Source organism: Calliphora vicina, chromosome 3 (assembly GCF_958450345.1).
Source record: "Calliphora vicina chromosome 3, idCalVici1.1, whole genome shotgun sequence".
Classification (NCBI taxonomy): Eukaryota; Metazoa; Arthropoda; class Insecta; order Diptera; family Calliphoridae; genus Calliphora; species Calliphora vicina.
In genome coordinates, this window is record NC_088782.1 from 62,711,368 (window position 1) to 62,724,858 (window position 13,491).

The 13,491-nt window shown below is 31.9% G+C and overlaps 2 protein-coding genes across 2 annotated transcripts; both read right to left on the reverse strand.

The window, feature by feature from the left end:
* Nucleotides 1-5,953: 5,953 nt before the first annotated feature.
* Nucleotides 5,954-7,046, reverse strand: LOC135953640 (death-associated inhibitor of apoptosis 1-like). Its single transcript, XM_065503600.1, has one exon. It carries the CDS (start codon nt 7,025-7,027, stop codon nt 6,095-6,097), a length of 933 nt encoding a protein of 310 aa, XP_065359672.1. The 5' UTR covers nt 7,028-7,046; the 3' UTR covers nt 5,954-6,094.
* A 4,149-nt stretch (nt 7,047-11,195) lies between these two features.
* LOC135955235 (death-associated inhibitor of apoptosis 1-like) lies at nt 11,196-12,454 on the reverse strand. The gene has a single exon (XM_065505564.1). It carries the CDS (start codon nt 12,414-12,416, stop codon nt 11,469-11,471), a length of 948 nt encoding a protein of 315 aa, XP_065361636.1. The 5' UTR covers nt 12,417-12,454; the 3' UTR covers nt 11,196-11,468.
* Nucleotides 12,455-13,491: the final 1,037 nt, after the last annotated feature.

Here is a 13,491-nt window from a genome sequence, read left to right on the forward strand (position 1 = left end):
CTAGCTACCTCGTTCATGTGATTTGACACCATTAGATTACAATGTGTGTAATTTTTTAAGTCATGGAAGTATATCCATATACGGACATTTAGAAATACATTTTTTTAAAGTATGCTTTAGTTTATAACAATTTAATAGTTTATGGCCCAAGACACTTAATTCCTTTAGTTTTTTCTTACTAACTTATATTGACCTACCTAAACGGCGTTAAGAATCATTCCTAGGAAGTTCATATGTTCTAGAAAGTTATTTATTAAGATTTCAGGTACATTTTTGTGGCTGATTATTTCTTTGAATTTTGAACGGTTTGATACCTATGGACCTGAACAGGGGAAAAAAGGTAAAAAAATGATTTTTGATTTTATATCTTCACAATTTTTGTTCTTTATGGCAAGGGCTACAACTTTGCCTCAGAGAGTAAATCAAAATTCCAAACTGTTTGCAAGATATGAGCCTGAAAAAATGATCACTTTTTTGCAAAAATTATACAGAGGTCCCAAACCTTTGGGGGCCCAAAAAAAGCATGACTTGGGAGACACGGGACTTTTCTTCTGGTCTTTTATCACGTAGTGGTGTCCGTATACGGTTATATTTTTTCGTGTTGCACTGTGTTATTTTCTCTGGGGATATGTAAGTCTCAGGTCTATGCTGATAAACCAGAAAGGATTGGAAGACAATATTCAAAGCGTTATTGCCGAAATATAGCCACCAATAGCTTAAATTTAGATTATATTTTTATACCCTCCACCACCATAAGTGGTGAATGAGGATATATATGAGTTTGTCATTCCGTGTGTAACATTGATAAATATTCATCTGAGACCCAACAAAGTATATATATTATTGATACTTATGAAATTCTAAGTCGATTGAGCTATGTCCGTCTGTCTCTGTAAAACACGCTCTCGTCCAAAATAGCCAACGAAAATTGGTAAACTTGCAAGAAAAGTGTTTATTGTTCTCCTAAGCAGTTTGGTATTGAAAATCAACAAAATCGGTTCAGTCGAACCAGAGTTATGAACCAAAATCGAAGACAACCTAAAAAAAAACTTGATAATTTTAAAATTGTTTTTGTTATTTGTGCAAATATATTGCAGATAATACCATTAAATTTTACACAAATCGCTACACCTAATTCTATGAAGATCGGCCAATAATTGGTTATAGCTCCCATATAAGGACCACTTCCGAAAAACACAATAACCTAGATAAATATCTAAAAATTATCAATATCAAAACAAAATTTCACACAGATCCGTAATTTATATTTAGGAATCATACTACAGGATTTTGTGAATATCGGTCCATATTTGACCATAGCTCCCATATAAGGTCCAATTCCGAAAATCAGTTAAGTACTCATAAATCTCTTATAAATACCTTTATCATGCTAAAATTCGACACAAATAATACTCATATACATAGATATCACTGTACCAAATTTTATGCAGATTAGCCGATTATTGGTCATAGCTCCCATATAAGGCCCATTTCCGAAAATGATATTAACCTTAAAAAATATTTAAAACATATCGATATTAAAATGAAATTACGCACAGATCAGTAATTTGTATCCAGTAATCATACTTCTTGATTTTGTGAATATCGGTCCATATTTAACCATAGATCCCATATAAGGTCCACTCCGGAAAATCACTAAAATCCTCATAAATTTCTTACAAATATAGTTATCAGATTGAAATTCGAAACAAATTTATTCAATATATACAAAAATAGATGTACCAAATTTTATGATGATAGGCCCATAATTGGTCAGAGCCTCCATATAAGAACCACTTCAGGAAGACACTTTAACCTGCACAAATATCCAAAAAAATCTGTACTGAACCAAAATTTTACACCGATCAGTAATTTGTATCCAAGAATCGTACTACAAGATTTGTTAAATATTGGTCCATAATTCGGCCTAGCTCCAATATAAGGTCCACTCTTGTTAATAGCGTTGTTTATATGAAATTCAACAAAAATAGCCCTCAAATACTTAGGACCATAATAGGTCATAGCATCCATATATTAAACCAAAATAGTACAAAGATCAGTAATTTGTATTCAAAAACCATAGTACTGAATTTTGTGAATATTGGTGCACAATTGGCCACAGCTCTCATATAAATACATAAAAATCACGTTAAAATATTTTATGACAATCGAATCATAATTGGTCATAGCTCCCACATAAGTCCAACAACCCAATATTTTTAAATTTGTCTAAATATATTTGTATACCCTTTTTTAAACTCTGTTTCTTCACTTGAGGTTAAAAAGGAAAAATGTTGATCCAAACGTATTAACTAATTATTAAGTATATCAATTGTTAAATTTCATACGTTCTAATAGGAATTTCAATTATAAATTGCTGAATTACTTAGAGAAAAATTGTTTGTACTTTTGAAATAAAATATTTTCTGCGTAAACTAGTCTTTCTAACAATTGTTAAATATATTATTTCAGTTGTTATACCATCATATTTAGGTGGAGGGTATTTAAGATTCGGCACGGCCGAATATAGTACTCTTACTTGTTTTAATACAAAATGTTGTCATTATATGAAAACTCTTGGAAGGAAGACTGTCTCAAAATCCACTTAATAAAAATGATTGCTATAAAAAATTGCAAATTACCCTGTAATAACTTAGTATGTTTTATTAAAAATGTAGGGTGTATAAAACCCACCACATAATAAATCAAATCTTTAAAAAAAAAAATCAAATAATAAATTGCGCCTCACACTTTTATGTTAAGAATATGTATATAAATATATCAAAATAAAAAAAATCAATCAGCTTTTGTATAATATTAGACCATGGAAATTCTGAGCCTACAACTCCTTAGAGACAATTTTCATCTTAGACTATTTAGTCATGTAGAATTCTAACATTAGATCGGTTCTTTTCTGAACGTACATAGATGTTGGATCCGTTCATTTTTAGTTGGATCATATGATCTGTTGTCGGGTAAGTTCGTTTATAGTTTGTACTGTGACCATATACATATCAACCGACCCCAGTTTGAAGTTTTGTCCATGTTATAAATGTTGTGAATAAATAATTATGTATTTAGATACGATTATTACCATAATAATCATATGAATTTAATTGTTATCTTTTTATAGAATTTTATAATTGTAACATGTGGTTACACATCTATATATCAGATAATGAATCACACACAAACTCATTGGAGATTCCATAAATATAACTTGAGTGATATGAAGTGATGCCAAATATTGATGAACAAAACGTAATGCTGAATAGATATTGCTTTCAAATGAGAAGGGTTATATTTGTCTTAACCGAAATAAATTGAACTGGATACTTAATTTGCCTCTACTTTTTAATGTAAACTAGTCATTAAATTATAAATACTTTAAAGTTTAAACTAAGGTTTTAGTTTAATTTAGAAGGGGTGTACACTATGTGCACTTCCACTCTGAGATCTTATTAAACAATTATTAAGATATTACCGTAATAATCGCATGAATCTAATTGTTATATTTTTATGGAATATTACACAGTGCAACAGTGAAAAAAACATACGACCATGACTATATAGGTTCGACTCTACTACCAAAGTGTAGTAAAAACTTTGTCCATTTTGGTGACCGATTTTTTTTTATGGGCCCCCAAAGTTTCTGAAAATCAGTGGGGCATCTAAAAAAGGTGTCATCAGTTTTTTGTTAACAGCTAATTCACACTTTGTGATACGGCTTAACTTTATATGGCAATAATATAGCTAAGAGTCCGCCAAATAAATTTTGTTAAAATTTTTTTCCAAAAAATAGCTTTTTCGTGCACTTATGTTGAAAAAATATAGGAAGAAAAATTTTTTTTTTTTTACTTTTTTTAGAATAAATTCCAGGGTCTCCTAATTTTTCACTAACAATATTTAGCAAAGTTGTAGCTACGGTAAAGTTGAACAACTCTTGATAATATATCAATGCATTCTGAACTTGTCTAGTCACTCTAAATAGCACATAAAGACTACTTTGTAGCTTAACAATTTTCGTTTTTACTATTTTTTGACTCTAAAACAAAGATTTTTTGTTAAAATAGTATGATCAAGTCCACACTTCTATGTTGTGCTGTATTATCTACTCGGCTGAAGGTTTCGGAATGGGGATCAGTGAGTGGGCCCTCAATGTCACACATTTAAAAAAAAATCGCCAAAAAGCTATTTGTGATCCGAATGAGCTGAAATTAAAAATATAAATAGTCCTTGAGAAGGTCTACAAAAATATGCTTTTATCTGTAGGTTATCTCTTTTAGTTCAAGAGATATTTAGGTTTAATTTTTTTTTTTTAAATTTAGCTCGATCTTTTTTTTTGTATTTTATATATGATGGTCCTACGAAAGGTCGAAATTTGTTTTTTATATATGACGTATATTTGCGATAAAATTCTAAAGAAAATAAAACAAATCTGATAACAATTATTTCGTCCCTATAAAAAGTTACACGCATCCAAAGTTGAAGCTTCTTTTTATATATTTCAACTTTGTATGCGTGTGTTTTTTACGTTTTTTTCCCAAAAAAGTCCCCATATTTTTTCTTTTATAAAACACTAATTTTCTTCGTGGCTATAACGCAAAACGTATAAAGTAAAATTTGACTAACTTAAGCGGACATTGTACCCCCCAGCCCTATCCAAACTTGGCCAATTTTGAAACAAAATTTTAGGTTTGAGTAAAAAAATTCTAAAAACGCAAAGCACCGATCCTCAGAATATGTTGTTTATATACATACAAAACGTTTTTACTATCATACAGTAAATAACGTCAAAGTGGGCTATTTTCTAAAAAAACTTAGTTTTTGGAACACATTTTCCCCGTTTTAGGAATTTCGATGTTTGAAAACAAAGAATAACAACATTAGTGATGCCATTGACTTAAGAACATTTAGATCTATATTACTTCCAAATTTTATTGTGATATCTGTAACTGTTCAAATTGTTCATTAATTCAAAGTTTTTATTTTTCTTGATGGAAAATCACCATTTTATAATATTGTTAGTTTTTAAGGTAAAATACGTCCGAAAAAACACAAAATTAATTCATTACACTAAAATGTCAATCTACAAGTCATAAGGTTTCCACCGATATCAAAAACTTATATAAAAAGCTTATATTTACTCTTCAGAAGCTCCACAAACCATGCCCACTTTCAAAAATTTTAATGTTTTTTCATATCTTGCATCAAGCCGGTCTTGCGTGATCAAGATTGGACAAAGTGATGCGCCCGGATCATACCGATAATGATTTGCCCATTCTTCGTTATTAAAGCACAATAGAGAAGTACCTCGAACATAAATTTTTGTTTTAGAGTCAAAAAATAAAAAAACAAAAAGTAAAAAACTAAAATTTGTATGCTACAAAGTGATTTTTGACAGCTATTTAGAATGCCTAAATATGTTCGGATTGCATTGATATGTTCACAAGAGTTATTCAGATTTACCGTAGCTACAACTTTGCAAAATATTGTTATTGAAAAATTAGGAGTCCCTGGAAGTTATTCTAAAAAAAGTAAAAAAAAAAATGTTTCACCCTATTATTTTTCAACAAAAGTGCACGAAAAAGCTTTTTTTTGTAAAAAAATTTTTACAAAATTTATTTGGCGGACTCTTAGCTATATTATTGCCATATATAGTTAAGCCGTATCACAAAGTCTGAATTAGCTGTTAACCTAAAACTGATGACACCTTTTTTAGAGGCCCCACTCATTTTCAGATACTTTGGGGGTCCATAAAAAAAATCGGTCACCAAAATGGACAAACTGAGTATAGCGTTTTACTACCCTTTGGTAGTAGAGTCGAACCTATACTGTCATGATCTTGTGTTTTTCCAAAAGTCTTCATTTGTTGTTAATTGTAACATGTGGTTAAAAATCTTTATATATCTGGTAATTAATCACACCCATATTGATCTTATATTGATCAATGTTTTTTTGTAACAGTATTTTCGTTTATTTCGTTAATCAACTCTCAAAAAAATATTAAAATCATAAAATGTTTCATAATAAATTCACTGAAAACTTCGTTTAATGTGTTTTTTACAGAATCACATAAAAATCTGTCGTCATCTCAAGAGAAATATATCCGTATAACACGTTCAATTGGCACTCGGCACAGGGGACAATCTTTCGATGCGAGGGCGCACTCAGTACAGGCCACAACATGACCACATGGAACATAGGCTGTATTGCATACTTTGTCAAAACATATTTTACACAATTTATCATCATCTGCTTCCGTTGATGTTGTCTCCCCTATTTCTTGATTTTGTTCTCCACTTTCTGCCAATATTTTAGATGTAGAATTTTTAAATTTAGCATTAACATCTTTTATAAACTTTCTGCCCTTTATAAGCTTCACATAGGGACAGTAGTGTCCCATCCACAAAGCATGCTGTTCCCACGGATCGTCATCCAAATCCCAGTCTTTGAGACCACCCAAACAGCTGAAACATATTACACTGTCCCCAACGCCCCTATAATAGAAACCAGCCTCGGCCAGTTCGTCTGGCTTTTGTTTCATACTTCGTGGCCAGTCGGCAAATGTTTGTAAACGTACCGCCTTAATAGAGTAATCGGTACTTGGTCTTGTTTTCCAAGTGGAAATGGGTGGAGTATCGCCTGTTGTGGGTTTGGCTGGTGGTAATAACTGGTCTAGAGTAACATTATTTATTGGTACATTACTGGTTAGGCGACGTTTTAACAGTGGACAGTTGGGCGACCAGCGTAAATGTTCTTGTACAGGATCATCTTCTAGTTCCCATTTGCCAATAATTATGTCACAAAAATAGCAATTGGTTCTATCACCATCTCCTGTATAAAACATTCCTGTGGCGGCCAGTGTGTTTTTACACAACCATGTTAGTGGCCAATTATCAAATGTCTTCAAACGTTCTTTTTCAATTTTAAAACGATCGTCGTTCCATGCATAATACTGAGGCGTTGAACTGCTATTAAGTTGAGACATAGGTGTTTGAAATTCCGTTAGTACGTTGGAAGACATTGTTGCCGAGGGACTTTGGTTTAGAGACTAAGAAAGGCTATTGTTTGATACATTAATTTATAGTAGAATTTTTTATACATAAGTTATTATTATACAAACCGCAGCAATTGAATACTACGTATATATTTATCTTCATATCTATATGGAGTAATGGGTAGAAACGTTCAAATATTGAGAAGATGCTCTTCATATAAGATTTACGGATTTATCTAGAATAAAACTATGAAAAAATTAATTTGAAAAATGAAGGCCTTTGAAACGATTTCTGTTGATATTATGGAACCTAATCTGGCCATTTTTTTCCGGAATATTTTTTTAAAAATTCAACAAAAATTTCTAGAAGTTCTTTTCTTTTCTAAGTTACAGTTTATTTCTGTTGTTGTCAATCGATAATTCGATGATATCCATCGATTTTTTTGATACTAGCAACAGAAAATTAGTTGACATTGAGAATTGCGATTGCTAGAATCGAATTTTGTCACCCCAACTAAAATGTCTTGATTAATAATAAATTCGGTTATGCCAAACAAAACTATTTTCTCTGTGAGTCAATATCTGAAAACTATGTATTTAAAACACACAGAGAAAACAGATTCGTGTTCATAACCGAATTTGTCGTCAATTGAATTTTGTCGGTTCCACATACTATCACAGAATTCGATTGTGATGTATCTCTGGTATTGTCACAACCATAATGCTATTGAAATTTTGTATTTTATAATTGTAATACTTTAATATCTCATATTAAATATTTCAAATATAAAATCGAATTTTTTTCTGTGTACATGAAAATTTACTTTTCTAGTTGACTTAGGAATTATTAAGATAATTAATATTAAAACTTTCGAGAAAAAAGAACTCCTCATCTATTGAGCCCTAGAACGAATCAATCCAATATCGGATATTCTGCTCCAAATTGAAGCGTATCCCAGAGAGTGCGTTCTGCAACGATCGAAACAAATAGTAGTCGGACAGGGCAAGGTCTGGACTATAAGGCGGATTAGACAAAACTTTCCAAATACTTCTTTCTAAATAGTTTTTAACAGATATTGCAACATGTGGCCGAGCGTTGCCATGATGGAATATTACTGTTTCATGTCTAACCGCATATTTTGGGAGTTTTCCGGCCAATGCTCGCTTCAAACGAATCAATTGCGTTCGGATCAGGTTCCCTGTGATGGTCTGGCCAGAATTCAGCAGCTCATAGATATGACGCTTTTGGTTCCACCAACTACAGAGACATTGATAATTGGCTTTGGTGTCGATTAGGCTGCTTGGCCGGGCTTCACATACGATATTTTATGCTTCGGTTAATCGTAATGGATACATTTTTAATCGCAAGTAATGATTCAGTCCAAAAATGATTTTCTTTTATAGCGTTCAAGCAGCATCTCAAACTTTTTGAACTATATTTAAGGATTCGAAAAACATCAATTGTATTAATTTTTGATGCAGAATCGACTGGTGTAATCAGATTTGCAATATATTCAACCGTTTTTGCTTTACAGAAAAATGTGCTTCAAATCAGCGTCTTTAGGTGCGTTGAACCGCCACAAGGAGTGAAAATTTTTCAAAAAAAAGGACGCCATTATTTCTATTTACGCAAAAACCTTCAGAAAAGTGATGATACCCGAAAAACAAATGAATTGACCTGGTCACAAACGAACTCTAGTCTTCATAAACAAATCAAGCTAGTGCTAAATAAATTATAATTTGTATCATTAGGGATATTTTACCACTTGTTTCATTTGAATTTTTATTATGAATGAAAACGTGTTTTGTAATTCAAATTTATATAGAAATATTATTGTAATATAGGTAATATTCATAATAATCTTATGGTTTGCTATTGTTAATGAGAAGTTTATTTTAATGGCAAATGATTTATTTATTCTTAGCATACTGATCGAAATTAGAAAAAATTACAAACTTGCCACTCATGGTGAAGGGTATAACAAGTAAGAGAGCTATATTCGGCTGTGCCGAATTTTATATACCCTTCACCAAAATATACTTTAAAATATTTTTAGGTAAACAAAATTTAATTTTTTTTTTTTAATATTTAGTGACAAAAAAATTTTGGTGAAAAAAAAAATTCGGGTTAAAAAATATTTTTTCCGATTTTGACCCATTTTAGGTCCAACTTACTATGGTCTTATATATTGATTTCAACACACAGACGGACAGACGGACATGGCTATATCGACTCCGCTATCTATAACGATTCAGAATATATATACATTGTGGGGTCGCAAATGAAAAATGGAGAAATTACAAACGGAATGACAAACTTATATATACCCTTGCCACTCATGGTGAAGGGTATAACAAGTAGAGAGCTATATTCAGCTGTGCCGAATCTTATATACCGTTCACCAAATTATACTTCAAAATACAAATTTGAAATAAACAAAATTTATTTTTTTTCCAAAGTTGTTTCATTTTTTGTAAAAATTTTTTTTTCGAATTGTTATTTTAAATTTTAAAATTTTTTTTTTAAATTTTAAACATTTTTTATTGGTTTTTAAATTTTTTTTTGGTGAAAAAAATAAATTCGAGTTAAAAAATATTTTTACCGATTTTGACCCATTGTAGGTCCAACTTCTTATATACGTCTTTGCAAAGGACTTTGAAATATCTATATTAATGACTTAGTAATCCAGATATAGGTCAAAAATCGAGGTTGTCCTGGTTTTTTCCTCATATCTCAGTCATTTGTGGACCGATTTTGCTGATTTTAAATAGGAAACTTCTCGAAAGCATGTCTGACAGAATTATTGAAGCTTTGGATCCCGAAGATATCTGGGGTCTTCAGAAAATTGATTTCAACAGACAGACGGACCTTCTCACGAAGGTGAAGGGTATAAAAACTGGCTGCGGTTGGATTTGAAGAGAAATTAGTATTATAATTTCTTCACGAAATATGTTAATGATTCGTTCGTAAAAATAGATTGGTATCAGAGACCAACAGCTACGGGTAGAATTATCAACTACCACTCAAAACAGAGAAATAACTTGATTAAGAGAGTTTTTTAGTGTGCATATCAATTGTAAATATTTTATAATAAAAAGTTTATTAAAAAAGTTAAAAATCAATTGTTATTATTATTTAAATGTACATCCCAGTCTCACATACAGTTCGGAATGGTTTTGATTCGAGAACTATTGGAGATATTGTTACGAAATGTCACATGTGTTCGAATTAATTCACAGTTGTTCAGTTTCCTAGGCGTAATGGAAGCCAGTGCGTGGCCCCTCAAAGTTGGTCACCTCGGGTCTAACATTTTTTTTAAAAAATTCGCCAAAAATTTATGATCCAAATGAGCTGAAATTTAAAATATAAATAGAGGATCTACAAAAAACATGCGTACTTGTGTAGGCTATCTCTTTTAGTTGAAGATATATTTAGGTTTCTTTATATATATATTTTTAATTTTGCTCGATCTGTTTTTGGTTTGGCCGAATTTTTTTTTTAAAAATATCTCTTTCCTATAAAATGTTACACACATCCAAAGTTGGAACATGTAAAAAGGGCAGTATTTTTTATTTTCAGCTCATTCGGATCATAAATGGATTTTTGACGATTTTTAAAAAAATGTGAGGAAGATGAACAATTCTGAATCAACTCGAAAACACCTCACTTCAACCAGGTGAAATTTCGTAACAATATCCTGCAATAGTTCCCGAGATACCGAATTATTTCCAATAAAAAAACATTTCTAAACCCCTGAGCATTGTCCCAATTCATATAATCACCAAACACTAAATTTGGAAGTTCTATTATTTCCCCACTATAGTTTCTGTAATTCTAATAATAATTGGAATTACGGGAAAAATAAAACTCCTCAAATGACTTTTATTTTATGACGGAAAAAATAAAACTCCTCAATTGAGTTTTTTTTTCTGACAGGAAAAATAAAACTCCTCAAATGTGTTTTTTCATGAAGGCTATTTAAAACTTTTTTTTAAGAGTTTCATGCGAACTTTGAATAATAACTGTTTTGAGATGGATTTTTATTTTTAGGTCACAAAATAACTGTTATAAAATTTATTTTTTGATATCACGGTCCCTGAAAAATAGTTATATTTTTCTCACTCCATAAGAACTGGACAAAATTGTCACTCCTGTGTAAACACTTCCGAACTGAATGCGTGACTAATAAAAACATTTGATTTTTAACTATTTTAATAAACTTTTTATTATAAAATATTTACCATAGATACATATTTACCAAAACATCGAATGAAAAGTATTGAAATCGTATAATCTTTATTTTATTTAATTTAGCAATTTTCCATTTTTTTCAACACAATTTCTTTCAAACTTTTGTTGTTTCGTTTTACAAAATTAGGCCCGTATTGTCGTATTATTAAATTTTATTTGTTCCAATAAAATGAATATACAAAAAATTTCGTCGAATCTGCCGTTTTATTTTTTTTTTCAAGATAAATATATACGTACAATATTTTGAATTGGCCCTCGACACAGGGGGCAATCTTTCGTTGCGACGGAGCACTCAGCACAGGCCACAACATGACCACATGGTATGTAGGCTGTATTGCATTCTTTGTCAAAGCATATTTTACACGATTTATAGTCATTCGATGGTGCTGATGTCGTCTCTTCCCCCTTAATCAATTGGTTTTGTTCACCACTTTCTGCCAATATTTTGTTGGGTGTAGGATTTTTAAATTTACAAACCACATTTTTAATAAATGCTTCACCCTTTACTAGCTTTACATACGAGCAGCAGTCTCCCATCCATAAAGCATGTTGTTCCCAGGGATCGTCATCCACCTCCCAGTCTTTAAGACCGCCCTGACAGCTGAAACATTTTACACTGTCACCAACACCCATATAATAGAAACCAGCCTCGGCCAATTCCGCAGGCTTTTGTTTCATACTTCGTGGCCAGTCGACAAATGTTTGTAAACGTACCGCCTTAATAGAGTAATCGGTACTTGGTCTTGTTTTCCATGATTGAATGGGTGGAGTATCGTATGTGGCGTATTTGGCTGGTGGTAATAACTGGTCTAGAGTAATATTATTTATTGGTACATTACTGGTTAGGCGACGTTTTAACAGCGGACAGTTGGGTGACCAGCGTAAATGTTCTTGCACAGGATCATCTTGTAGTTCCCATTTGCCAATCATTATTTCACAAAAATAGCATTTGGTTTTATCACCATCGCCTGTATAAAACATTCCAGTGGCAGCCAATATATTCTTATCCAGCCAATTGAGTGGCCAATTATCAAATGTCTGCAAACGTTCGTCTTCATTTTTAAAGCGATCGCACAATCTATACTGCGGCCTTAATATACTGCTGCTGTGAGTAATGGGTTTTGGTTGCAGCATTGGTAATTCCCTTAGTGCATTGCAAGCCATTGTAAATTAGTTTTCGTTTTGCGGTCCTTTCCGACGGGCTTTTCTAAAGTGAATGAAAGATGCTAGTGTGTGATACATTAATTTATACAAGAAAATAAACCGTTGAGGTTAATCTAAATTTATCTTGTGATACATATTAGATGGTACGTGTTATTATAAACTCTAATTAGGGTATTCAATCGATTAATTGTTACTCGCTTAATCGACGAATATAAGTGAACTATTATATTAAAACTACTGATTTCGAGAGACAAGCCAGCCAAAAAAGTTTGAAGACCATGATTTGGAGGCATTACTCCATGAAGGTTGTTGTAAATCTCAACATGAGCTTTCAAAATCATTGGGAGCTACTCAAGCAGCAATTTCAAAACGTTTGCGAACAGCAGGATTCATCCGAAAGTAGGGTACCATACGAATTGAAGCCATTGACCTTGAAAGACGATTTTACATGTCCGAAATGATGCTTGGTATGCACTGAATCATTAATTGCGATGAAAAATGGATCCATTATGATAACCCGAAGCATAAGAGATCGTGTGTGAAGCCAGATCAAATAGCTTGAAATCTGATCAGACGGAACCTGTACCGAACGCAACTTCCAATTATTTTGAAGCGAAAATCTCCCAGAATATTTGGCCAGACATGAAACCGTAATATTTCAACATGACAACACCCGCTTTATAGTCCAGACTAATATTTGCTTCGATCGATGCAGAACGCTCTCTCTGGTATACGCTTCACTTTGGAACAAAGTATCCGATATTGGCTTCATTCGTTCTTGGATTCAAAATATGAGCAGTTCTTGTGGCTCGGAATCCATATGTTCGCAGAAAGATGAGAATAGCTCATAGCGTCAGGTTTTCGAAATTTTTTTATTCGTTTTTTACATAAAAAATCATGGCGTTATTTGAACGTCGATTGTATTTTGTTGGTTCGGTTTCACGTATTAGAGTCCAGCAATAATCTCCCACCATTTAAATTTTTAAAAATATTTTTTAAATTTGAAAAATTTTTTTTTTGGTGAAAAAAAATTCGGGTTAAAAAATATTTTTTTCCGATTTTGACCCATTGTAGG